Here is a 27,595-nt window from a genome sequence, read left to right as displayed (position 1 = left end):
CACATGCACACACACAAATCAGACCAACACAACCAGACCAAGGAACAGGAAGCAGAACCGAAACCACTACAGAGCCAAGCCTGAGAAGATCAAACAGGACACACAGAGCCCCCAGCTACCTCAGTGATTATGTTCGCTCTTAAGCCTGGGGGGAGGAGGAATCTGGAGGGTTAAATGTAAAAATTGTAAATAAGCTGTATATAGTTAAGAAGGAACGACAGAGGATCATCCTCACTATGGGGAAGGGGTGCAGTGTATGCCTCCCAGCATACACAAAGGACAGCACAGCAGGAGGCTGATGGTGCAGATCAGCAGAGGGGCTGGACAGCTCCGGGCGATAACTGCTCACTCAGGATAAGCCTAATGACTTAAGCTGTTGACAGCCCCAGGCATGGTCAGCCTGGTGGGAAGCCAGGATCTACACCCATTGTCACCTGCACTGGCAGGAAGCCCAGGTTTGAACTGATTGGATGCCATCCACCTGGGCAGGTACAAATAGACGCCAGGTTTCCCTGTTTCCCCAGTTCGTTCTGTTCAGAATAAACTCATCTTTACCCCAGCTCTGTGTCCGTCTCTATGTGAAGCACGCGACTTTACACACCCATAGATACCCTCTCTATTGCGTGTCCAGGAATCCCCCAAATTGGTATTTTATAATTTAACTTATAATAATACATTTTCCAAACACGCAATAAAGCACTTCTTAAAATGTGAGATTTAAAGGCCTTATCAACTTTTTTTTATCATAAATCAAATATGCATGCCACCCATATAATTAATCCCATCCCTCAATATAAAGTATACTTTTATTGGTCAAATTAAGCCAATCACTAACCAGTGTTAAAACCACTGCATCATAATATAATTTCAAATTAGGCACTTTAAGTCCTCCTCTTTCCCGAGCGTCTTGTAAAATCTTAAATTTAACTCTCGGTTTTTTCCCCGCCCAGATAAATTTATTAATACCCTTCTGTCATTCATCCAAATTAGCATCTTTTTTCAAAATAGGTATCATTTGAAACAAAAAGAGAAACTTTGGTAAAACATTCATTTTAACAGCTGCAATTTTTCCCAACAAAGATAATTGTAATTTTTTCCAATTATTTAAATCCTTTTGTACTTTTGACCATAACATCTCATAATTATTCTTATATAATTTCACATTAGAAGCTGTAATATATACCCCCATTTAGATTATTAATCTTAACCTTCCACAAAACGATGGTTGTTAACACCATTGTATGCATCTGCTAAAAGGGGATCATAATTCAAAGCCTGCACACAAACCTGATTCCAGATTGTTAATCTCTTTTTTACCTTTTAAGGTGCCACAAAACCTTATGTCCATGGGCCATAGATACGCAGGCTAGGACACTGGCGAAGTTTACGCACGACAAGATTACTAAATGAAACTTGACAACTCAGAAGTAGTCTACATCAACCCAGGGCGTATGAAAGTTGTTCTAGGTCTCACACTAGTGGTTTTTTTTCTTTGTGAGAAAGAAGAAGCATAGCTGTTTCTGCACACAAACACGCCATCCTTCATGAAAGAACACAGACCTGTGCTTGCATGTGTGTGTGTATGTGTGTATGTGTGTATGTGTGTATGTGTGTGTGTGTGTGTGTGTGTGCTGCTGAGTCAATAGGTTCTGTGGTTAACGCTTTGTTGGAAGCAAAGTGAAAGAGAAAACCAGAATAACGTGCACAGCTCTCCATGAAAGTGGCTCAAGCAGAGAGATCATTGAGTTGAATCAGCCAAGGGAAGCCCTCCTTGTCAGATCAGGGGTGCCTGCCTCCCATCAGGAGCCAGGGCCAGACTTCTCTGCAAGGGGTGATAGACTCTGCAATATTCCAACAAGCGAGCCTGGACTGATCATAGTTTTTAAATTTGATTTTTTATTGGTTTACATTTTTCTTATATTTCTTATATTGTTTAATCCTCTTTTAATTTTTGTATTTATATCTTTTAACTTTTTATTGTTGTGAGCCGCCCTGAGTCCTCAGGGAGAAGGGCGGCATATAAATTTAATAAACCTTAAACCTTAATAACCAGCACCTCTAGGAGGAGAGAAACACCCATCACTCAAGCTGCAAGAAACTGAAGATGGTACAAGTTGTCGTTGCAGTGGCGGTGATGGTGTGGTTGGCTGCACCGGAGCTCTTGAGCGGTAAGTTTATCTCATTTGAGGGAAGACCAGGAAGTGATAAAGCCAGCCATGCTGATACAGAAACCATAGCTTCCTTCCATGCTTTCAAGTGTTCTTCTTTAATCTGCCATCTGCTATGAAATAGAAATGTAGGACTGCATATAAATAAATACCTAAAATAAATTTAGAATAACTTTCTCATCTGCTCGGGAGTTTCCTGAAAAAGATTTATTTATTTATTTATTTATTTATTTAATTTATATACCGCCCTTCTCTCAAGAGACTCAGGGCGGTTAACAGGGCAATACATAAAAACAGATACAAAAAAATTTAAAATTATTAAAACATGATTAAACAATGCCCATAATAATACAAATTTAAAATTAACATCATAGTAACAATCCCACCCCGTCCCATCAGGCCAGGCCCGCTTCGTTAAAGAGATGGGTTTTAAGGTCGCGCCGGAAGGAGCGGAGATCGGGCGCCATCCGGAGCTCTACCGGAAGATGGTTCCATAAATCCGGTGCACCCACAGAGAACGCTCTCCCCCTGGGGGTCACCAGTCGGCATTCTTTGACTGGCGGCACCCTGAGGAGGCCCTCTCTGTGGGAGCGTACTGGGCGGAGGGAAGATGACGCCGGCTGCAGGTGCTCCCCAAGGTATTCTGGACCCATGCCATGAAGGGCTTTGTAGGTCATTACCAACACCTTGAACCTTTAGGGAGGAGGAATAAGGAGAAGGCAAAACTCCTCAACTTAAAGTTTTGCCACCTTATCTGTTTTTCTGCATATCGGTGTGGCTACCCATCTTACTCAAATAAATCTGAGCAGCTAACTCAAATACGTAACTCTAAAAAGAGCAGACATTTAGTAAATTTTCCATTCATTTAGTAAAGGGTTATAATCTGATATTACGATTTCTGCTTGCTGTAGATATTACCTTTAGCTCTCTTTGGGGCTTTGGTGTGTGTGTGTGTGTGTGTGTGTGTGTGTGTGTGTGTGCATGTATTAGCATACTTTCTTTGCATTTTCGTGGATGTTGTTTGACAATTGGCCAAAGTGAGCTGTATTCTATGGGGAAAGCAGGATAAGGGTGGCCCTAAATAAATAACACCTTACATTACTGCTTTCTAATTCCAAGGTTTCCAGGAATATCTTTCTTTGTCCCATATTTGCAGATCCTGGCAATTGTGTTCCCCAAAATTTGATTTGCTACAAGCCTTGCTGTGAAGCCCCCTACCACTGTCTTATGAACTGCTCCTGGGAGACTGGGTGTAAAGAAGATGTCAGCTACACCCTCAACTTTAGGTGAATAAAAAATGCTTCTATTGCTCCTCATTCCAGTCTATACTTGCTGATCTTGGATTCTTGGGATTGGGGTGAGGATGTATTTCTTTATTCACATTTTATAACTTTTTTCTCTCATCCTCCTGAGGCTAAAGAGCCATAAATACTTTTAAGGCAGTGACGTGTCGAGTATATCGCCAACCTGTATTTAATTAATCTTCCTTGTTTAAAATTTATATTAGTTTGTTAGAATTCAAAATGCAAAGAAAATGAGAATAATGGGAAACTAGGGGAGGAAAAAGGGGAAAGTGTGGGGTAGCAGACCTTTTATGTATTTAATTAATCTTTTGTAACTACAACCAGAACTTTCACATTCATCAGAAAGTGCAGCTAGTTTTCACATATTAAATAGTGCAAAAGCCTTTGTTTATATTAAATAACCCTAAGTGGACTGGGGCCATTTCGATGTTCACCAGTGGTCTCATATAGAATCTTAAAACTTACCTATCTTTATAACTAGTATTTTCTAAGTACTCATTACAGCGACATGATGCTCTAGATGCCCACCCAGAAAAAAATTGGAGGGCTGGGAGCTGAAGGTAGACTATTTCAAACTTAGAGCCAGTTTGGTCTAGTGGTTAAGGCACCAGGCTACGAAGTGGGAGGCTGTGAGTTCTAGTCCCACCCTAGCGGTGTAAGACAGCTAGGTGACCTTGGGCCAGTCACTTTCTCCCAGCCCAATTCATCTCACAAAGTTGTTTATGGAGAAAATAAGATAAAGAAGATATGTTGGATAGATTTGCCACCTTGAGTTATTTATGGGGGGGGGAATAAAGGCAGGATACAAATTTGAAAAAAATAAAAATTCATTTCAGAAGCATTCCCTTCTCTCTGGCATGAGTTAAAAGGTGCCCCTGCTTTGATGCTTCAAAGATGGCCAAACCAACCTTCCCTAAGAGAACATTCAAAGACACTGGGTCTTTTGGAGCTTTTAATAGTCTTGTCCATTATTCCATAAATGGATTTTATGATTTTATTCAGGGCTTTTTTTCCTCATAGAACGCTCAGAACGGAGTTCCGGCACCTTTTTTTGGATGGAACCTTGTAGGGTAGGCAAGGCGGGTTGTATGAAATGTGTGAGTTCCGGCTCCTTTTTCTTCTACAAAAAAAGCACTGATTTTATTCCTATTTTCTCTCATTTGTTGTAAACTGCTGAGAATTGGAAGGCTAGGCTATACATCAATTTTTCAAAAGAAGGAAACAGACCTGCATGATACAGAAAGAAATTCTGACTGGGAAGGTTGTTTTTTCTGCCACAATATAAGAGATTTTGTTGCCAGATGGCTACTTTTCTCAGGTTGCTATCAAAGTATTCCTTTTTTTTGCTTTAGTGCAGGGTTTCTCAGCCTTGGCGACTTTAAAATGTGTGGACGTAAGCATGCCGGGGCCAGAGAACTCCAGGAGTTGAAGTCCACACATTTTAAAATACCAACTGAAGAGAATAGCTGTAGCTCCATGTTGAACAGATGACATTACCTAGTTTGGTAATGAAATGTCTGCAAGAAAACCACCAAACTAGGAGAGCAGTAAGGATCCCACATTTTAAAGTTGTCAAGGTTGAGAAACACTGCTTCAATAGCTAATCAAGCTTCTCTTTCCCCTTTCTCATCCACAGAGATCAAATAGAAGGGAAGAAAAAGACATTTGAGGTTGAAAAGGCCACCCATTTTATTTTTAACACGGACGTGTTCTATGTTCGAAGAAATGTTACCGTCTGGGTAGAAAGCGTGCCAAAGGACGGTCCTCCTCGTGTCTCAAAAAATCATACGCTGCTGATCAAAGAAGCCAGTAAGTTAAAAGAAGCCAAAATGTGAAGTTCCTACAGCACGAAGTATCTCTCATTACAGTGTTTCTCAACTTTGGAAGCTTAAAGATGTGTGGGAATTCCCCAGATAGCCTTACTGGCTGCAAAATTCTGGGAGTTGATGTCCGCACATCTTCAAACTGCCAAGGCTGAGAAACACTGCCCTACTGTATTCTCACGCTCTTGATTCTGCTTCTGGCCACATTTTGGGACAAACAGAAAGGGCAGCTTTAGGTGGGGGGTTTTTTTTTGGGGGGGTGAAGGGATTTCAACTACCGGGGAAGGTTTGGAAATTGGAATTTGGGAAATTCCATTTGTTCAGGAGTTGTTGTGGGCACGGCCAGGGAAGAACTGCTGTGACTTGTGCTTTCCTAAAACAGTTGCAAACCACCCAAGTCCAGCTTACCAGAAGACAAACTGTTGAGGTGGCTCCCTATTCACCTTTTCAGCTTATCGTGGATAACGTGATCCCAAAGAGAGCAGCAAAGTTTCCGTTCCCTTCTTTTCCTTTTCTAGGGATATCTAAGAGTTGAAAATAAGTATGATTCCGCTTCATTTTGGAACAATTTTTTTATCATAGGTAGAGAAAATTGTGGGCATTATGAATTTCACTTTACCGACACAGACATTTTTGAATGCCAAGCTCAGGGCGATCTTAGCACATCAGTGGAACCAGAAGGCAGGCTGGCTGGCTCTGAGTGACATTCATAACTGTTATTCCTAAGACCTCAATCAAAAGGATGGTGAAAATGAGCGGATGAGCTGAACTAAAATCAAAAAACCATAAGAGATTATGGGAGGGGAGAGAAACATTAGTGTACAAAAATGAACGAAGGGGCCTAGTATCTTGTGTTTATAGTCTTACACATCTGTCTCTTACTAAGTAGCCTCAGCTGTTGTCTTTTCATTCCAGTAAAATTTAATCCACCGTCAGCCAAGTCCATCAGCATTTCTAGATCGAAAGGTATCCTGACCTTGAAATGGCCTGGATCCAGCACTTGTCGCTCTACACTAAACGAAGTTAGGATAAGACAGTTCAACCATACAAACTGGACACTGGTAAGTTGTGTGTAAACATTCGAAGCAATGGCCACGTTTGAGGGTTTCCACCAAGCTTCTCTACCTAGGCAGGCAAGACTTGCTAGATAACTATTCATTGTCCAGCTTTGGATTCAACCACCTCTATTCAACCACACAGCTAGAGGGATTTAAATTATTTAAAAGAAACAGACCAAATAAAAAAGGAGATGGAGTTGCTCTCTACATAAGAAATAACTACATCTCTACAGAAATAGAGCATAACAATGATGACAACTGTAAACTTGAATGCATTTGGGTCAATATAAAAGGGGGGGAAATGACATTGCCATAGGTGTATACTATAGGCCACCCAACCAAACAGAGGAAATAGATGAACGTTTTGCTAGTCAGTTAACTAAGATATATAGGAAACACATCACAATAGTAATGGGGGACTTTAATTACCCTGACATCAACTGGGAGACAAACCCTGCACCAAGTGGAAGATCAAACAGATTCCTGACAAACCTAGCAGACAACTTTTGTCTCCCAAAAAGTAGAGAAGGGAACTAGGGGATCAGCCATATTGGATTTAATTCTCACTAACAGAGATGAAATGATAGAAGGTGTTGAAGCCCCTGGAGCCTTGGGGGGAAGTGATCATGCAATATTGGAATTCAACATTATGCAAACACAAGCAATAGAATATAGTCAAACTAGAGACTTGGATTTAAGAGAGCTAATTTCAATAAGAGAAAGCTTGGGAAGGATGCTATGGATGAGAATCCTCAAGGGGAAACAACTCAAGAAGCTTGGGAAATTTTGAAAAGCGAGATTATAAAAGCCCAGTCTAGCACAATACTAATGAAGAAGAAAAATAACAGCTCTCAAAAGAAACCAGCATGGCTGCATAAACTACTGCTAAGTTTGTAAGCCGCCCTGAGTCTTCGGAGAAGGGCGGGATATAAATGGAATTAAAATAAAAAAAATAAATAAATAAAAACTCTCTGATAAATTGAAAGACAAAAAGGACAAGTATCTAACGTGGAATGAGGGGCACCATAACTAAGGCAGAATATCAGCAAATAGCCTGAGCCTGCAAAGATGAAGTGAGGAAAGCTAAGGCTCAGAATGAACTAAGACTTGCAACAAAAGTCAGAAATAATGACAAAAAAGCTTCTTTCAACATGTAAAAAACAAAAAAAGTTAAGGAAATTAACTTTTCCTTTAGTGGGATAAAAGTGGCAAGAAGTTGAAAAGCAACAGGGAGAAAGCAGAACTATTTAACTTGCTTTTTGCATCTGTCTTTACACAAAGGGGAAAAAACTGTCCAACCTATCAAAAATAATATCGTAAAAAACAAATTAGAAACACAAATTAAGATAGGCAAGAAAATAGTAAGTGAGCATCTGTCCACCCTACATGAGTTCAAATCACTAGGACCAGATGGACTACAACCCAAGGTTCTCAAGGAACTGGCAGATGTGATCTCAGAACCACTGAACTATACCTTTCAAAGATCCTGGAGCACTGGGGAACTACCAGAGGACTGGAAAAGTGCTGATATAGTTCCTATCTTTAAAAAAGGGGGAAAAATGATCCAGGAAACTGCAGACCTATCAGCCTGACCTCAATACCTGGGAAGATTCTGGAAAAGATAATCAAGTAATGAATCAGCGAACACCTAGAGGCAAACAAAGTCATTGCTGAAAGCCAACATGGGTTTGTCAAAAACAGATCATGCCAGACAAACCTTATTGCATTCTTTGACCAGGTGACAAAATTAGTGGACCAGAGGAATGTTGTGGATATAATTTGGACTTCAGTAAGGCATTTGATAATGTAGACCACAACCTACTACTTGCTAAGATAGAAAAATGTGGGTTAGACAGCATCACCACCAGATGGATTCATAGCTGGCTGACCGGCCATAATCAGCTTGTGATCCTCAATGGAACTGCAACTACATAGAGGAAAGTGTGTAGTGGGGTGCCCCAGGGCTCTATTTCTAGGCCCACTGCTCATCAATGATTTGGATGAGGGGCTAGATGGGGAACTCATCAAATTTGCAGACGATACCAAGCTGGCAGGAATAGCCAAGACTCCAGAAGACAGGCTTAAGATACAGGAGGATCTGGACAGACTTGAACACTGGGCGCTATCTAACAAAATGAAATTCAATGGTGAAAAAAGTAAGGTTCTACATTTAGGCAAATAGGTAGCTTATGTATATGTCTGTTGAGATTGTTATCTACATGCTTTGAACTTCTCCACATAGAAGAATGCCAGAGAATGAAATTCTGCAGATCATAAGGGTTTTTCCCCATTAAAGATCACAGCATTTCCACAACCCCACCCTTTCAAATATACCCACTTGTTGCTACCCTCAAACAGCTGTGTGAAATCTTAGCCCTATGAAAAGACTTAGGAGCAGGAAGGTGCCTGGGTGAAGCATCGCCTTGGGGCCAGCTGCTCTCCAGCTGTCGCAAAATAAATCCCTCCATCTTCACCCCACTCTGGGACTTCCGTTGAGATGAGATAATTCTTCCAAATATAACGACATCAAGAGATTATGGAGAGGAAAATACTTGGTGAATAAGGACAAGAATGTTTAAAGAATGATGATCTTAGTGCAGTTTGCAATGAAGCTCCATTTAGTACCTTTCTTGATGCAAACACAGTCACAGATGTAGCAGTTCCCAGGGTCTACAGACATTGTGACTATCACCCATATGCATGCATACAATTTATTCATTCATTGATTCATTCATTGATTCATTCATTCATTCATACATATATATGGCACATACATACATATGGTACATATATACATACATTCAATTAATCAATTTTTTTTTACATCTTACTAAGTGGCTTTGGGAGGTGAATAATTTTTTTAAAAATGGGCATATCTTGCTTCATGATGCTACAATGCCTATTTCATTATTTAGTTTGTAATGGATGTTTCTAGAAGGACCAATACTCCCAGGGCTGACTCTAGACTTTTTGACGCCCAGCCTAGACAAAGTCATATTTACTTTCTTATTTAATCTTCCTAATTTTATTTAGTTATTTATTTGTTACATTTATTTACCATCTATATTGCCATGGGGCTACTCTAGGTGGCTTACAACAATAAAAAGAGAGCCAATATGGCCTAGTGCTTAAGGCATCAGTCTAGAAAGCGGGACATCGGGAGTGTGTAGTGGGGTGCCCCAGGGCTCTGTTCTGGGCCCAGTGCTCTTCAACATCTTCATCAATGATTTGGAGGAGGGGATAGATGGGGAACTCATCAAATTTGCAGATGATACCAAGCTGGCAGGAATAGCCAACACTCTAGAAGATAGGCTTAAGATACAGGAAGATCTGGACAGACTTGAACACTGGACGCTATCTAACAAAATGAAATTCAATGGTGAAAAATGTAAGGTTCTACATTTAGGCAAGAAAAACCAAAATGCACAGGTACAGTATAGATTGTATCTTGCTCAATAGTAGCAGCTGTGAGAGGGATCTTGGAGTCCTAGTGGACAATCACTTAAATATGAGCCAGCAGTGTGCTGCAGCTGCCAAAAAAGCCAACACAGTGCTAGGCTGCATTAACAGAGGGATAGAATCACTCTAATGGCAGAAAGTGAAGAGGAACTAAAGAGCCTCTTGTTGTGAGTGAAGAAGGAGAGTGCAAAACTTGGGTTGAAACTAAACATTAAGAAAACCAAAATCATGGCATCTGGCCCTCTCAATTCCTGGCAAATAGATGGGGAAGAAATGGAGGTAGTGACAGATTTTATTTTTCTGGGCTCCAAGATCACTGCAGATGGGGACTGTAGCCAAGAAATTAAAAGATGCTTGCTCCTGGGGAGGAAAGCCATGGCAAATCTAGAAAGCACACTAAAAAGCAGAGACATCACCCTGTCAACAAAAGTGCGTATAGTCAAGACTATGGTCTTCCCAGTTGCAATGTATGGCAGTGAAAGCTGGACCATAAGAAAGGCTGAGCGCCAAAGAATTGAAGCCTTTGAACTATGGTGCTGGAGAAGACTCCTGCAAGTTCCTTGGACTGCAAGGCGATAAAACCGGTCAGTCCTAGAGGAGATCAACCCTGACTGCTCTTTAGAAGCCAGATCCTGAAGCTAAAACTCAAATACTTTGGCCACCTAATGAGAAGGAAGGACTCACTGGAGAAGAGCCTAATGCTGGGAAAGATTGAGGGCAAGAGAAGAAGGGGACGACAGAGAATGAGGTGGCTGGATGGAGTCACTGAAGCAGTAGGCGTGAGCTTAAATGGACTCCAGAAGATGGTAGAGGACAGGAAGACCTGGAGGAACGTTGTCCATAGGGTTGCGATGGATCGGACACGACTTCGCAACTAACAACAACAACAGAATCAAGATCACATGAAGTATTAACACCACTTTACAATGCCTTGGTAAGGCCACACTTGGAATACTGCATCGAGTTTTGGTCACCACGATGTAAAAAAGATGTTGAGACTCTAGAAAGAGTACAGAGAAGAGCAACAAAGATGATTAGGGGACTGGAGGCCAAAACATATAAGGAACGGTTGCTGGAATTGGGTATGTCTAGTTTAATGAAAAAGAAGGACTAGGAGTGACATGATAGCAGTGTTCCAATATCTCAATATCTGCCACAAAGAAGAGGGAATCAAGCTATTCACCAAAGCGCCTGAAGGCAAGACAACAAGCAACGGATGGAAACTAGTCAAGGAGAGAAGCAACCTAGAACTAAGGAGAAACTTCCTGACAGTTGGAACAATTAACCAGTGGAACAACCTGCCTCCAGAAGCAGTGAATGCTCCAACACTGGAAGTTTTTAAGAAGAGACTGGACAGCCATTTGTCTGAAATGGTGTAGGGTAGGGGTAGGCAACCTTGGCTCTTTTATGACTCATGAAGTCCACGAATCATAAAAGAGCCAAGGTTGCCTACCCCTGGTATAGGGCTTCCTGCCTGAGCAGGGGGTTGGACTAGATGACCTCCAAGGTCCCTTTCAACATTATTATTATTATTATTATTATTATTATTATTATTATTATTATTATTATTGTTGTTGTTGTTGTTGTTGTTGTTGTTGTTGTTGTTGTTATAAAACTTTTATTCATAAAATATGAAACTCAGTCAACTGAACACTCAAATTGACTTGCACTAATGGTTGACACAGGCTGCTGCCAGCATCCTAGGTATCAACCAGGTATCTCCTTAAAATGTAAGATGTTCCGAGTAGTGCAGTTTTTTTGTAGCTTTGCTGGAGTTATTGCAGGAAGTTGCAATTTCTTGATGTGTTTTGTAAAGTTTTTGGACATAGTTCCCAGTGCCCCGATGACAAGGGGCATCACTGTTACGCGTTTCATCCATAATCACGCAGTTTCGATGGCCAGGTCGCGGTATTTCGTAATTTTTTCCAGTTCTTTTTCTTCAACTCTGGCATCTCCTGGTGCAGTGATATGAATCATATCAATCTATGATGATGATGATGATGATGATGATGATGATGATGTGACTTTGGGACAATCAGAGGAGACTAAGAGTTCTAGTTCTGCCTTAGGCATGAAAGCTGACTGAGTAACTTTGGGCCAGTCACTTTGTTGTGGGGAAAATGGGAAGAGGTAAGCGTGTTGGATATGTTTGCTACCTTCAGTTATTTATACAAATAATAAAGGCAGGGTACAAAGAAGTTAAAAAGAAAGAAATGAAAAGAGTGTAAACAGGAGTAAAATAATAGAACAATAAAATAAACAATAAAAAAGAACCCAACAAGAATACGTCAATATGATAACCAAAAAAGATGGCTCTTAATTTTGTTTTGTATTAACTTTTTACCTTATTATTTGTTATGTATGCAGGCATCTGCATAGCAACAGCCATCAGGGGGCGTGGCCTGGACAGTTTCGGCGGGAAACCTAGGGCCAACCCCATTGGCTGTTAGCTTACCTGGCCAGGTATATAAGGAGGCCTGGTAGCCCTCATTCCTCAGTTCACTTCCCCTTCCAATAAAGAGCTGAACTCACACACCGGCTGGCGTCTCTCTTGCGTCGGACCCACTACACAATATTATTATCCTGCCTAGAGTTGCTTTAACAGTGAGATGGGCAGTGTATAAATTTAATAATTTTAACAATAAATTTTAATAATTTAACAATATATTTATTAATACATTTAAGAAATAAATAAATATTGGTGCCCCTTATGGTCGGGTTCATCTCAAAAAGCCACTTCCCTTCCCTTCCCTTTTTCTTTTTTGTATTTGTTTTTACTCTTAAGCTTTCAGCCCTGGACACTTTTTTTCTTTTGTCAGACATTTTCACCCTATTTACATCATTTTAATTACATCAGTACCTACTGTGGTCATATGGCAACTATTCTGCGGAATTATGCTTAGTCCTTGAGTGGGCATGCTGGCTGACAAAGTGCATTGTTACTGTTTTTCACTTTTTTCCAATTGTGTTCTTTTGGGAAATCTTTTCAATTTTGGCATCCCTAAAGGGTTGTGTCCTTAAGCCAGTGCCTGCTCAACCATAATTTAAAGTCAGCCCTGGATTGCCCCCATACACACACACACTTCTGTTCTGGCCCCACCCACTCCTTGCTTTAGCTCCACCCACTATGCAATGCCTAACAAATTATTGAGGGAATGCAGACCTCAGAAGAAGAAAAATTCTCAGCCCCATTTAAAAGCAAATCACTTTTGCTTCCATTGAACTAACAGTCAAGTTTAAGGCTGCAACGTCTCCCATAAGGAGGTGGGGGAAGGTTTTTAACCATTTTTATGGATTGTTAGGAGCCACCTAGAGTCATTATATGAGCTAGGCATCACATACATCTTGCATATCAATCAATCAATCAATCAATCAATCAATCAATCAATTTTTCACCCTGCTCAGGCGTAAGTTACATGATGTGTATAAACAAAAAACTTCACCATAGCCTATTTATTAGTCTTACCACATAAAACAACTCAGGTTTTCCATTTTGTGTATCTGAGAAGAACATGTATTTTTTTGCTTTAGTGGGTTTATCACCATCTTTTTCCTCATTCTGAATGTTATCTGGGTTGCTTGCAGGGAAATTGTAGCTCTGAAAAGGATGACCGCACCATGAAGGAATTAATAGGTAGGTTGATTCCATTTCTAATTCAGACTTTTAAATTTTAAAAATCATGTGCTTTTGATAGTAGTGCTGACTACCAAAGATATGGACCTGGTTGGTGCGATAAGAGGTCTCTCTTCGCCTTGATCAGCTAATTTTAACTGGGTTTAATTATTTTTGTCTCCTTAATTTTTTTTATAATTTTGGAATTTTTAACATTTTATTTTTTAATAATAATAGCAATAACAACAATAATAATAAAGTTGGAAGGGACCTTGGAGGCCATCTAGTCCAACCCCCTGCTCAGGCAGGAAACCCTATGCCATTTCAGACAAATAGCTGTCCAGTCCCTTCTTAAAAACTTCCAGTGTTGGAGCATGCACTGCTTCTGGAGCCAGGTTGTTCCACTGGTTAATTATTCTAACTGTCAGGAAGTTTCTCCTTAGTTCTAGGTTGCTTCTCTCTTTGGTTAGTTTCCATCAATTGATTATTGTCCTGCCTTCAGATGCTTTGGAGAATAGCTTGACTCCCTCTTCTTTGAGGCAGCCCCTGAGATACTGGAACACTGCTATCATGTCACTCGTCATCCTTCTCTTCATTAAAGTAGACATACCCAATTCCAGCAACCGTTCCTTATATGTTTTAGCCTCCAATCCCCTGATAATCTTTGTTGCTCTTCTCTGTACTCTTTCTAGAGTCTCCACTTCTTTTTTTAAATAATAATAATAATAATAATAATAATAATAATAATAATAATAATAATAATAATAATAATAATAATAATAATAATAAAAGTTGGAAGGGACCTTGGAGGTCATCTAGTCCAACCCCCTGCTCAGGCAGGAAACCTTATACCATTTCAGACAAACGGCTGTCCAGTCTCTTCTTAAAAACTTCCAGTGTTGGAGTATCCACAACTTCTTGAGGCAGGTTGTCCCACTGATTCATTGTTCCGACTGTCAGGAAATGTCTCCTTAGTTCTAGGTTGCTTCTCTCTTTGATCAGTTTCCATCCGTTGCTTCTTGTCCTGCTTTCAGGTGCTTTGGAGAATAGCTTGACTCCCTCTTCTTTGTGGCAGCCCCTGAGATATTGGAACACTGCTATCACGTCACCCCTCACCCTTCTCTTCGTTAAACTACACATACCCAATTCCAGCAACCGTTCCCTATATGTTTTAGCCTCCAGTCCCCCAATCATCTTTGTTGCTCTTCTCTGTACTCTTTCTAGAGTTTCGACATCTTTTTTGTGGTGACCGTACTCTTTTCTCTTCTGATCTTTGCTGTTTTATTGTACACCTCCCAGAATCCCTCTTTGAGAGAGATGGACCCAGTTCAGAAATGTGAAATATAAATAAATAAATAAGTAAATATACCAGTTGTTCTGAATTCTTACTGTTTTAGAATAAGTGGCATTCACCATCAAAGAATATGATGATGGATTTCTCATGGCTTATTGCAAACATTAAGCTCCTGCTGTATTTGAAGGTTTCCTGAAGGACATTGTGGCAGATAGGATGTTAGACTAATAGGACCTAAGTGCAATAAATCACGAATGTTCATGACCCAGCTTGATGTAAATTGTGCCAATATGTCAACCCACTTCTGAGTCAACCTTGAGCCACTAGGAAAGAGCCATGGTACCACAGTAGTAAGAACGCAGTATTGCAGGCTGCTCACTGCCAGGAGTTCAGTCCTGACTGGCTCAAGGTTGACTCAGCCTTCCATCCTTCCAAGGCTGGTAAAATGAGGACCCAGATTGTTGGGAGCAATAATGATGCTGTAAACCGCTTAGAGAGGGCTGTAAAGCACTATGAAGCAGTATATACTGTAAATCTAAGTGCTATTGCTATTGCTAAAAAAATGTAGCTATTTATTTACTGTACTTACATATCCCTGAATTCTCAAAAAGTCTTCTGGTGATTTGCAGTATAACCAAGAAAATAATAAATCCTATACATGTCATCACACCTAGCAACTGATAAGGTTTAGATTTAGTAACATGTTAAAGGATGAAACTAGTTCAATATTCATTTAGCATGAAATTTTCTTTTTTTTAGATTTCGGGGAATTTCATTTTAATCACTCCCTTGTCTTCATTTCTATTATGACTGAATTATCACTGTATTGTTGTTGTTGTTGTCATGTCCTATTGTATTCGGGTTGCAGATTTCACCAAAAATAAAAGTTATTAATTCTCCAATATAAAATAATAATTAAAAAATTTAAAAAATAAGTGAAGGATCTCTATCTAGGCGAATGTCTACAACTGTTACATAAGAATAATTATTCCTAGGGTTTTAGTGCACAGTTCAGCTGAGACCTTATTGTAATCACTGCATGCAATGAAAGATTCTTAAATTGGATTATGCTTATGTGCACTCTTTCTATATACGGATCATGAAGATCCTCCTGATTTTAAAAGGGAACTCTGGGAGATGAAGTAGAAAGAGACACTTAGAGTAGTGATGGAAGGGAACAAACACTGAATCCTATGAAACGTGAGCAAAATCCTTTATTAAGGGTAACCTTAAGGATTACCTTGTGTCAATAAGACTAATTAAAACATAGCTTTTTTCCTGCTCTTAACATATCTGCAGGTAGCTAACCATCGGCTCTGATCAGATGACCCAATTTTAGAGAAGGGAAGGAGTCTGAGAAACATTTGCAGAGCTGCTGTGAAGAATTGCCTAGGCATCTGTCAGATAAAATCAATCAGATCCACTCTAATTTCGATTCTGACTGCACAGGTCCTTTCGAGTTGCTTGAGGCACAGCCTTGCTTGTTATCTGGGACAAATGTGAACCCCTTAGTCCTGCTGAAGTGGATTGAGTACCTAAAGCTGTTAGTTTGGTCACCTGTGAATTAAATCTATGTTCCTCCTGGCTGGTTAAGGCCTCTAGGCAGGGAACGCATGGTTGAATCTAGGACAGAGGTAGGCAACCTCGGCTCTTTTATGACTCATGGACTAGAATTCCTGAGTCAGCTATTGCCTACCCCTGATCTAGGAGATGGTGAATGCATCCTTGAAGGAGAGGACAGTTCTGCTGACTCTTAATGAATCAGCTTAATGAGTCAGCTATGCTGACTCAGGAATTCTGGGAGTTGAAGTCCATGAGTCATAAAAGAGTCGAGGTTGCCTACCCCGATCTAGGAGATGGTGAATGCATCCTTGAAGGAGAGAGCAGTTCTGCTGACTCTTAATGAATCAGTTGTTGATCCCTTCCTCAGGAAGTCATTGCTACATCTGATGATGTTGGACAACATTTGTTCTATCTCCAACCTTCTCTTTTTAGGAAAGGTGGTTGACAAGGTGGTCAGCTTAAGAGGATCCTGGAAGAAAATGATCACCCAGACTCTGTTGAGTTAGATTTCAGAACCAGGATTCAGTACTGAGATGGCATTGATTTCACTTGTGGTGGGACTGGATGGGGGTGATGCATCAATTCTGGCCCTCCTTCACCTAGTCATGTTCCCTCAACTCAATCCACCTTATAAGACCCAGCTAGTCCCAAATCAGCATACATCCTTGAAGACTTGACTTTTCTCCTAGGGATTGAACCAAGATGGTAGATAAGCCTATCTGTAATGGGTGTTACTTAATGACTGTCCTTGACTATATCATGCTTTTTATTTTTTTATTTGCTAGAATTGCATTGGTTTTTAATTCTACATTAGTCAGCCACTATTACAATTTGTTAGTTAGGCAGACACATAGATTGAATGAATTCAATTCATTGTATGAAGAAGAATTAAATCTTGGAGATAACCTCTGCACCAAGTCATACAGGATTTTATAGGTTAATAGCAACACACTGAATTGTAATCATGCTAGTACAATTGTTAAAAATTTGCTCCTCCGATGGGAGTGCTGCTTTGTTCAGAGGCATAATGTGCAGAACCTATTGCTGGTCTGTCTTCTTCCACCATTATATTTCTTCGCTGTCAGTCACTGTCATTCCAAGGTGACAAAGGCCTCTACAAGTTGAGGCCACTGTTGGATGCTATCCCTTAAGGGAAAATATCCCCTTTAACACCAGTAAGCTAAGAATGACTTACACTGGCCTCATGCAAGGGCTGGTGTTATGTATGCAGGCATCTGCATAGCAACAGCCCTCAGGGGGCGTTGGCCTGGACAGTTTCGGCGGGAAACCTAGGGCCAACCCCATTGGCTGTTAGCTTACCTGGCCAGGTATATAAGGAGGCCAGGTAGCCCTCATTCCTCAGTTCACTTCCCCTTCCAATAAAGAGCTGAACTCACACACCGGCTGGCGTCTCTCTTGCGTCGGACCCACTACACAATAGTGGCGACGAAGGTGGGATTGCTGCCGACCAAGAGCTGAAGTCACTGGGGAAACGCTCCGCGAGCTGAAGGGAAAGGCATTTTTCCTTCTTCCCCCCACGACCGCCAGCCGAACCGGCAACGCCAAGCGCCACATCCATGACCAACTGCCGCCATGGCTAGAGCCGGACAACCCCACGAATTCGAGACCCGCCGCCCCGAAACCTGGACCCGTTACCTGGCTCACGTTGAACTGTACATGCGGTTCAATCAGATATCTGAGGACGGTGTAAAGGCGGCCGCCCTGCTCTGCCTTGGGGGACCAGCGCTGCTGGAAGTCGCCGCGAACCTGTTCCCCCAGGAGGCCATCAACAACGTCGCGTACCGAGACCTCGTGGCCAGGCTCAACGCACATTTCAAGCCCCGGCGCTCCAAGGTGGCCGCACGGTCACAATTCGAGAAAAGGGACCAGCGCCCCGACGAGACCGGTGCCGACTTCCTCGCCGCCCTGTGGGAAGCTGCCGTCGCTTGCAGGTTCACAAATTTGGAGGAGAGACTACGGGACCGGCTGATTTGCGGCCTACGCGACAGGCGGTTGCAGGAGCGCCTGTTCGAAAGAGAGGAGGTCTCTCTCCAGGAAGCCGAGGACGCCATCCTAGCCCACGAAGCGGCCTGCGGGGCCGTCCAAGCCTGCCAGGAAACCCAGTCCGGCAACCAGGCAACCAGCATCCACCGGCAAGGGGCCACAGAGGAGGACGACCTGAGCATCGACCTCCTCCAGAGGAAGTCGACCCCCGACCAGCGAGCCAGACGCCCAGACAGGACCAGGCCTCCCAGCAACACCGCCGTTCCCCAGAGGTGCGCAGGGTGTGGTGGGAACCACGTGCGCAGCCTCTGCAAGTTCCGGTCCGCCACGTGCCGGGCCTGCAAGAAAACAGGCCACATAGCCGCCGTCTGCTGTAGCCGCCGCCCCCGAGAGGAGATCCACGAGCTGCAGCCGGAGGAACCGCCGTTCGAAGGTACTGGGGCCCCCACCAAAACAAAAATTGGCTATGTCGAGAGCCGGCTGGCCATTAACCATACGGGTAGCCGCCGGCTGCTCAAACCCAAAATTAGATTAACAATCCGTTTGCAAGGTGTCCCTTGCAGCATGGAGCTTGACTCCGGATCAGCGGTCTCGATTATTTCGGACGAGACCCTTAACCACATAATTAGCCGGAGCAAGCAACGGATTAAATTACGGCCTACTAAATTAACCCTGACCGATTTTCAGAATTCGCCGGTCAAGGTGAAGGGGGAGGCCACCATTTCAGTGGGCTTTAAGGGTCGCGAAGGGCACCTGGATGTTGTAGTGGTAGAGGGCCGCAGAGCCAGCCTGGTCGGGCTGGACTGGTTTGAGGCCCTGGGAATCTCAGTATCCGGGATCCATCGGATCCAGGGGGACTCCGTTGAGGCCGTTTGCCGGGAGTTCGCCGACGTCTTCAACGGGTCATTAGGCAAGTACACCGGGGCCCCCATATCGTTCAAGCTTAACTCGAATGTCTCCCCCGTTAGGGTCCGGCCACGGCGAGTCCCATTTGCGCTCAAACACAAAATCGAGCGCGAACTAGACAAGTTGGTGGCCCAGGGAATCTTAGAGCCTGTAGATGGAGGGGAGTGGGAAACCCCCATTGTGACCCCCCTCAAGCCCAACGGGGAAATAAGGATCTGCGCCGACTATAAGTGCTCGGTGAACCGCGCCCTAAACCCGCACGCTTACCCGGTTCCCGCGGTCAGCCACGTTCTCGCTTCCCTCCAAGGCGGCACCATTTTTGCAAGGCTCGATCTTGCACAGGCGTACCAGCAACTCACGGTCACTAGGGAAACAGCTGACATCCAAACCATAGTAACCCATACGGGGGCGTTCCGGGTGAATAGGCTGCAGTTTGGAGTCAGCGTTGCTCCCGGCATTTTCCAGGAGGTTATGGAAAAGACACTCAAGGGCATTCCAGGAGTCTGCCCCTATTTTGATGACATCCTGATCGCAGGAGCATCAGCAGAGGAACTGGCAGGGAGGCTTAGGGAAGTGCTGGCAAGGCTGCGCACAGCTGGCCTCAAACTCAAAAAGGAAAAATGCAGCATAGGCGTTCCTTCCACAGAATTTTTGGGGTTCAGAGTAGACGCCAGGGGAATCCACCCCACAGAATCCAAGGTGAGGGCCATCAAACTAGCACCCACACCCAAGAACAAAGCAGAGCTTCAGGCATTCCTGGGTCTGCTGAATTTCTACCATACATTCCTCCCACACAAGGCAGCCATCGCTGAACCGCTCCACAGGCTGCTAGACAAACAGGCAACATGGGCCTGGACGGCCACCCATGATCAGAGCTTCAAGGCCCTGAAGGCATTGCTGTCGGACAAGTCCACAGTAACCCATTTCATCGAGTCCAAGCCCATTTGTATCGCCTGCGATGCATCCCCTTATGGTGTGGGCGCTGTCCTAAGCCACCTTGAGCCCAACGGGGCACAAGTCCCCATAGCATACTATTCTAGGACACTGTCTGGAGCAGAAAGAAACTATGCCCAAATAGACAAAGAAGCCCTGGCAATCGTGGCAGGAATCAAGAAATTCCACGATTACTTATATGGCAGGGAGTTCACTGTCTTCACGGACCACAAACCACTCCTGGGTCTGTTCACCACAGACAGGCAAACCCCCCAGATTCTGTCCCCCAGGATGCTCCGGTGGTCCATCTTCCTTGCAGCATACAATTGCAAGCTGGTACACAAGCCAGGGAAGGAGATGGGCCACGCAGATGGTCTAAGTAGGCTCCCCCTAGACACACACGACCCAGACCCAGCACCAGCCACACAGATCCTAGCCCTGCAGGAACTACCCGAGTGCCCAGTTCTTGCCAAGGACATTGCCAGCCACACAGCCACAGACAACATCATGGGCAGGGTGCACTCATGGGTTTGCACAGGGTGGCAGGACAAATCCCCGGGACCAGAGTTTCAGGCCTATTTCATTAGACGCGATGAAATCTCCACACACAAAGGGTGCCTCCTTTGGGGTAGCAGGGTCATCATTCCACCCGCACTACGCACCAGGGTATTGGACTCCTTACACGAAGGGCACCCGGGGGTGGTCAGGATGAAGGCACTGGCTAGGAGCTACCTCTGGTGGCCCGGGTTGGACAAGGAGGTTGAGGATCGGGTCAAGGCCTGTTATACGTGCCAGAGATCCAGGCCAGAAGTGCCACATGCACCAGTACACCGGTGGGAGGCCACACACACGCCATTGTCCCGCATTCACATTGACTATGCGGGGCCATTCTAGGGTCAACTATTTTTAGTAGTGGTGGACAGTCACTCCAAGTGGTTAGAGGTAGTCCCTGTCCCCAACATGACCTCGGGGAGGACAATCCAGGTGCTCAGAGCTCTCTTTGCCACACACGGCCTCCCCGACGTAATTGTGTCTGATAATGGGCCTCAGTTTACTGCTGCTGATTTTCAGGCGTTCTTGAAGGCGAACTGGATTAGGCACGCCACCTCTGCGCCTTTCCATCCATCTACCAACGGGCAGGCCAAACGGATGGTAAGGGCGACCAAAGACGCACTCCGGCGCATCATCAGCGGGGACTGGCACCACAGACTGGCCAAATTTTTACTAGCCCAACACACAACACCATGCGTGGCTACCGGCAAGAGCCCAGCAGAACTGCGATGGGGACGGTGCCTCATCACCAAGCTGGACCGCCTACACCCAGACCGGGTAGCAGCCGAAACCGGTAGGGCAACATCACCATCATCACCATCACCACCAGCATCACTACCATCACCATTGCCATCATCATCCACACACAGGGTCCTCAACCTGGGGGACCTGGTCTGGGCAAGGAACTATGGGGCTGGACATCCTTGGGTTCCGGGGACAGTGGTCGGGAAAACAGGACCCCTTTCGTACATTGTAGGGGTGGAGGGGGACAGACGCATAAGGCGACACATCGATCAGCTCAGAGGAAGAGTCCCTGAGCACGTCACACACGCCCCTGAGCGCGTCACACACGTCCCTGAACTCAACGCACACGATCAACAGGAGGACCACACTCCAGGAGGGGTCAACCCAGCTGAGGATGTCACAGGGCAGGGACCAGAGGAGGAGGACTTCCTGATGCCGGCTCCTTGCAGCCCTGCACAAAGGCCTCAGGAACCCACGGTCCAAGCCCAGGGGCCAAGCACACCCAGACGATCCACCCGTCCACACAGGACACCAGCCTACCTGTCGGACTATGTGTGCAAGTGATCCTCACACAAGGACACCACTGTTTTTTTATATATATATACTCATAGTTATAGTAGTTGCATGTTGTTGTTGTTATGTGGGTCTTCTCTAAGGGGGGAGGGGTGTTATGTATGCAGGCATCTGCATAGCAACAGCCCTCAGGGGGCGTTGGCCTGGATAGTTTCGGCGGGAAACCTAGGGCCAACCCCATTGGCTGTTAGCTTACCTGGCCAGGTATATAAGGAGGCCAGGTAGCCCTCATTCCTCAGTTCACTTCCCCTTCCAATAAAGAGCTGAACTCACACACCGGCTGGCGTCTCTCTTGCGTCGGACCCACTACACAATAGCTGGGGAATGAAGTGAAGTGAATATTGTAGAAACACGGAGAAAGACGATGTTGCCAAAATGTGTTTGAATCATGGAATACAATAATGTAAGCCAGAGGTGGGGAATTATGACTTGTGGACTTCAACTCCCAGAATTCCTGAGCTGGCCATGCTGGCTTAGGAATTCTGGGAGTTGGTCCACAGGTCATAAAAGGGCCATAGTTCCCCACCCCTGCTATAAGCCATTAAACTGATATAGAATCATAGGGCTGGAAGAGAGCTCTTCAAATCCAATCCCCTCATAACATCCCGGACAAATGCTTGTCTGATTTTTTTTTTGAAAACCTCTAGTGATGGAACACCCCTGACTCTGGGAAGCAACTGTTCCATTGATATTTCTGAATGAAATCCATGTGATAAATTGGGTTCCCTGCCACCTTCATGCCTGAATAGCTAAATTCTGGATAGTTTACAGTGAAGGAGGCAGGACACAAAAGAAAGCAGTTGTATAGATAACTTTCCTTAACTGCTAGTAAGGGACTACGCTCGAGGTGTCTGGAGATGTCATGGCCTCCTCAGAGTCCAGTTTGGAGGAGGAGGAGGAGGAAGAGGAGGAGGAGGGGGAGGGGGAGGAGGAACCGGGACCATTCAACAGAGAGGGGATGTCTCCCTTGGCATGTTTGGAGAGGCCAGGGGCTGAGGATGATGCTGTCCCAGGCCCCTCAGGCATTGGGGGGTGGTAGTCAACCAGACAGAGGGCTGCCAGCCTTCACAGACACAGGGGAGGATCAGATGCTGAAAGGCAGTGGCGCTGACAGGAATAGATGCCTCCACCACTCAATCCAAGGGCACAGAGAGCGGTGCATAGGCAAGCTCAGAGAAGGGCTGCAAGATTGCTTGGGAGAAGGTCACCCCACCCCTCCTCATAATGAACACCTGGAGTAGCCTGGTTTAAGGAGAAGCGGCAGGAGTTAGTCTTTGCCAGGAACAATCGTTTGTTTGGGATTACACTCCCCTGGCTTTGACTCATGCCTTTTGCCTTGCTTTGAGGACTGCTTTTCGCCTTTTGCTTGCTTTGGGGACTGCCGTTGGTCTTGCCCTTGCTTTGTGGACTGCTTTTGCCCTTTGCTTTCCTTTACCTCATGTCTGGACTTTGTGTTGTGGATTTTCCTGGTAATATATGGGCTGTTGTCACGGTAGCGTGGGATGGAGCCTTACCAGTCACTGGAGGGCTGTTTGTTCAACACTTATTGAGAGTAATAAAGGACTCTTTAAAGGCTTGCCTTGTCTTGACTAGGAGACAATCAAAGACTGATCCAGGTATCCTTGCTTTTGTCTAGTTGCCATGTGTCATCTGGAAAAAAATATCCCTTATGACGCGCAGGTTCGGTATCGAACGGATCATTCAAGCAGTTACTGGAGCAGCTGGAGCGAAATCTTCTTTGTTCCCGCTGGTGAGATTTGTGTGTGTGTGTGTGTGTGTGTGTGTGTGTGTGTGTCTGTGTCTGTGTGTGTGTGTGCGTGTGTGTGTTGTCTTGTAACTTGTCCCTGACTGCTTTGTTTCCTCTTCTAAGACTGTGGAAGGAAGAAGACAAGACTCAAATAAAGGGGCTTGGGGACAGATTAGCAAAGTTTCCAGAGTCTAAAAGATGTATTTTGTTTCTTCCAGAAATCCTCAAAAGTCCCTCAGTAAATTATACTGTGGGGTCCCTAGGAAAGGAAGGCCAGAGGAAAGTGACTCTGCAGTGGGCGGTAAGAGGAATGCTTTCATTCAGCCTTTAGGGCATCTGCTTGGAATCGATCATTCAAACATCCTTTGGTTTCAGAACCTAATCCAACCTGCATTTGGATTGCCTGCATTTAAAACATTAAAAATATTGTTTCTTAAGCAGACAGAAGACAAGAAGAAAATGCAGTGCAAACATTCAAGCTCTTTAGTTATGAAAGTTATATGTTCGGGGCTGATTGACCATTCAGCTTGTGGTGAAGGTTGGAGGGCAGAAGTACACATTTCTGAATAAACTCCTGGATTTCAGTCACCCATTATTTTCAGCTGCTAAAGGTGTCCGTAGGGCCAATGTAGAGCCCAGAGTGTTCTTGTAAAGAAAGCCAGAGTCTTTCATTTAATTTTACAAGGTGACAACCTTCCTTAATTCAAGAATCTGAAAAAGGAGAGGGTAAGTGGGTCATAAGGCCTGATGCCACGGTCTCTAGAGATCTTTTAGAGCTGTCATGCACACATCACCTAGCCAAGATTGGATACTGCTACCTAATGGTTTGAAACCATAGAATGCCCAAAAGGTATTTCCCCAGACAAGAAAGGTACAAATGGAAGCATTAGCTGGTGGCTTGGGAAATGCTTTCTATCCTCTCTTTTGTATTTTTGCAGAGACCTCCTATGGAGCAAGGGGAAGTGAGCTATAATCTCACTTTTGTCATGCTGGCCTGCAAGCAGTGCCTTTTTGGCTCGAAAAAGTACATCATTACCGTAGATGCTACAACCGTAAATGCTACAACCGTAGATGCTACAACTTCGTGCTACACTGCTCTTTCTGCAGCTGAATATAACATTTCGCTGGTGGCATTTAACAAAGTGGGACATTCTCCAGCTTATTCCTTTAAGCTACCACCAGAACAAAATGCAGGTTGGTATGCAAAGCAACGGTCAGGCCCAGCTCGAGAGCAACATAGAATAAGCCAAAGTTCAGTTCTTTATTTGCTTACACAATAGAAACAGAATTTTGCCAGACTAAACCTACTGCATACTACAGGGAATCCTTGACTTACAACCACAACTGAGCCCCAAATTTATGTTGCTAAGTGAGAAAGTAAGTCTTGCCCCATTTTACAACCTTTCTTGCCATAGTTAAGTGAATCACGGCAGTTAGTAACACGGTTGTTAAGTGAATCTGGCTTCCCCATTGACTTTGCTTGTCAGAGGTTGCAAACAGTGATCACATGACCCCAGGACACTGCAAGCATCATAAACATGAGCCAGTTGCCAAGTCTCTGAATTCTGATCACATGGCCATACGGATGCTGCAACGGTTGTGTGAAAAACCTCACTCTGATATCTCAGGGGCTGCCACAAAGAAGAGGGAGTCAAGCTATTCTCCAAAGCACCTGAAGGCAGGACAAGAAGCAATGGATGGAAACTAATCAAGGAGAGAAGCAACCTAGAACTAAGGAGAAACTTCCTGACAGTTAGAACAATTAATCAGTGGAACAACCTGCCTCCAGAAGCAGTGCATGCTCCAACACTGGAAGTTTTTAAGAAGAGACTGGACAGCCATTTGTCTGAAATGGTATAGGGTTTCCTGCCTGAGCAGGGGGTTGGACTAGATGACCTCCAAGGTCCCTTCCAACTTAATTACTACTACTACTACTACTACTACTACTGCTACTTTTTTCAGTGTCATTGTAACTTCGAATGGTCACTAAATATACTGTTGTAAATCAAGGACTATCTGTACTGTAATGCTAATGGATATATCCTGGGAGATTCTACGGAGCAGCTATCTTAAATATCTTCCTCTTTCTCTAATCCATTTCCAGGCTGTGTTGTCTCTTGGAGTGTGCTCCCTCCTTTCTGGGAAACTGCTGCTTCACTATAGTCCATCACACCACTTTCCCCTTTGCAAACCCAATCCATCAGAGCAACCATCTTCTAGTAATCTCATTTTGTATGGGAATTCTCTTCCACTATCAATCTTGCCTTTATATTTCAAGTGATATAAATTGACCAACATAGTCCATCCTAGAAGAATTTCTCTGGAACATCTCTCTGTCAGGTGACTCTCTGATTGCCACTGAACTGATCAGTGTTACCAATCTTTGCATGAAAGATGGAACTACATATTTAAACAGTCTGTCCCAGACATCTGATGTATCCAATTGATATCTGAGAGCTTTTGGAGAAATTCCCAAGATCCTGGTGAACTATTCCACCAAGGCTTACCAGTTGGAACATAAGGGTGATGGCAACTTGCTCTGAATGGCTTTCATCTGTTTTACAATCCTGGTTTATTGAGGAGCTTCAGGAAATGAAATATCAGAATACAGAGACCTAAAATGAAATTGGCAGAAGACAAAAAGTGAATCTAGGTAAAAAAAATCAAGAAGTGAATTATGTGTAAAAGCTCAGGTTTGAGCATATTCTATGGCAACAACAGTGGCATATTGTAAACATATCTCCAATATCTTTTATTGCAATAGAAGGTGGTTGCCCCATGGCCCTTCTTTTATGAAATTTCAGAAAAAGTAGGGCACACCTCTATCAGAGATGCTACGTACACAAGGCTCATACATTGAATAGGGTAATGTTGCCCAACCTTAACAATTTTAAGAATGTGTAGACTTCAGTTCCCAGAATTCTCCAGCCAGCTCTAGGTAGCCGTAATGTTAATTTCTAACACTATGATTCTACAGTCCTAGGTTCCAATTTTCTGAACGTCAGTCTGTCCGGAAGGCATTTTACTCTGAAGTGGAAGATGGACGACGACTTTGTTCTCTTTTGCTTTGAAGTTCAGCCTCTTGGAGAAACCTTGCCTAAGGAGGACTGCATGGATTCTAAGGACAGTTACCTGGTTACAGGTAACACTGAAACCTCTTCCTAGGCCCACCCAGGTTCCTCCACTAGAATATCACTCTTTCCATCAGAGAAACTCTCAAAGTGCATAGCTCGCTTGGCAGAAGCAGCAGGATCAAAGAGAAAGTGGGCCCTACAGATGCTCTTTATAGATGGGTTGCTTTCTAATTTTATCCCCACCAGATTTGCCCTAGTGCAGGCATCTTCAAACTTGGCCCTTTTATGACTTGCGGTCTTCAATTCCCAGAATTCCTTAGCCAGCCACGCTAAGTTGAAGTCCACAAGTCCCTGCCCTAATGCATCTCTAGCTGGAGCTATGCTTGGGTGAGGAAGGAGTTTGAAAAAGGTGGTATTTCACTGGAAGAGATTAGCAAATAACTTTACCGTTAATTTAAACCAATAAAACAGGGGCAGAAAGACTGGTTGAAACATGCTATAAAATGACTATTTTGCATGGCGCATCTGTCAACTAGCAATAGTGCTTAGACTTATATACTGCTTCACAGTGCTTTACTCCCTCTCTAAGCAGTTTACAGAGTCAGCATATTGCCTTCAGCAATCTGGGTCCTCATTTTACTGACCTGGTCAGTATCTAAGGAATTGAACTCCTGGCAGTGTGAGCAGAGTCAGCCTGCAATACTGCTCTTTCCTAGTGGCTCAAGATTGACTCAGCAGTGGGTTGACATGTTGTTAGCTGCAAAGTTGTGTCTGACCCAT

At 44.0% G+C, this 27,595-nt stretch overlaps 1 protein-coding gene across 1 annotated transcript in view; it reads left to right on the top strand.

Annotated features, from left to right (window-relative positions):
• Window positions 1–2,104: 2,104 nt before the first annotated feature.
• The window catches only part of IL12RB1 (interleukin 12 receptor subunit beta 1), a gene marked incomplete at its 5' end in the record, with an annotated part of 33,650 nt that continues 8,159 nt past the window's right edge, over window positions 2,105–27,595 (top strand). Inside the window, 9 exons of the mRNA XM_081315022.1 lie at window positions 2,105–2,168; window positions 3,325–3,454; window positions 5,109–5,281; window positions 6,211–6,356; window positions 13,398–13,446; window positions 23,631–23,744; window positions 23,960–24,042; window positions 24,680–24,935; window positions 26,719–26,883. Of these exons, the coding sequence (XP_081171148.1) occupies window positions 2,105–2,168; window positions 3,325–3,454; window positions 5,109–5,281; window positions 6,211–6,356; window positions 13,398–13,446; window positions 23,631–23,744; window positions 23,960–24,042; window positions 24,680–24,935; window positions 26,719–26,883 (1,180 nt within the window). The remainder of the gene's footprint in view (window positions 2,169–3,324; window positions 3,455–5,108; window positions 5,282–6,210; window positions 6,357–13,397; window positions 13,447–23,630; window positions 23,745–23,959; window positions 24,043–24,679; window positions 24,936–26,718; window positions 26,884–27,595) is intronic.

Source organism: Vipera berus (genome assembly GCF_964194415.1).
Source record: "Vipera berus genome assembly, chromosome: 1".
Classification (NCBI taxonomy): Eukaryota; Metazoa; Chordata; class Lepidosauria; order Squamata; family Viperidae; genus Vipera; species Vipera berus.
The sequence above is the reverse complement of the archived record's forward strand: the minus strand, read 5'-3'. Positions and strand labels throughout refer to the sequence as shown.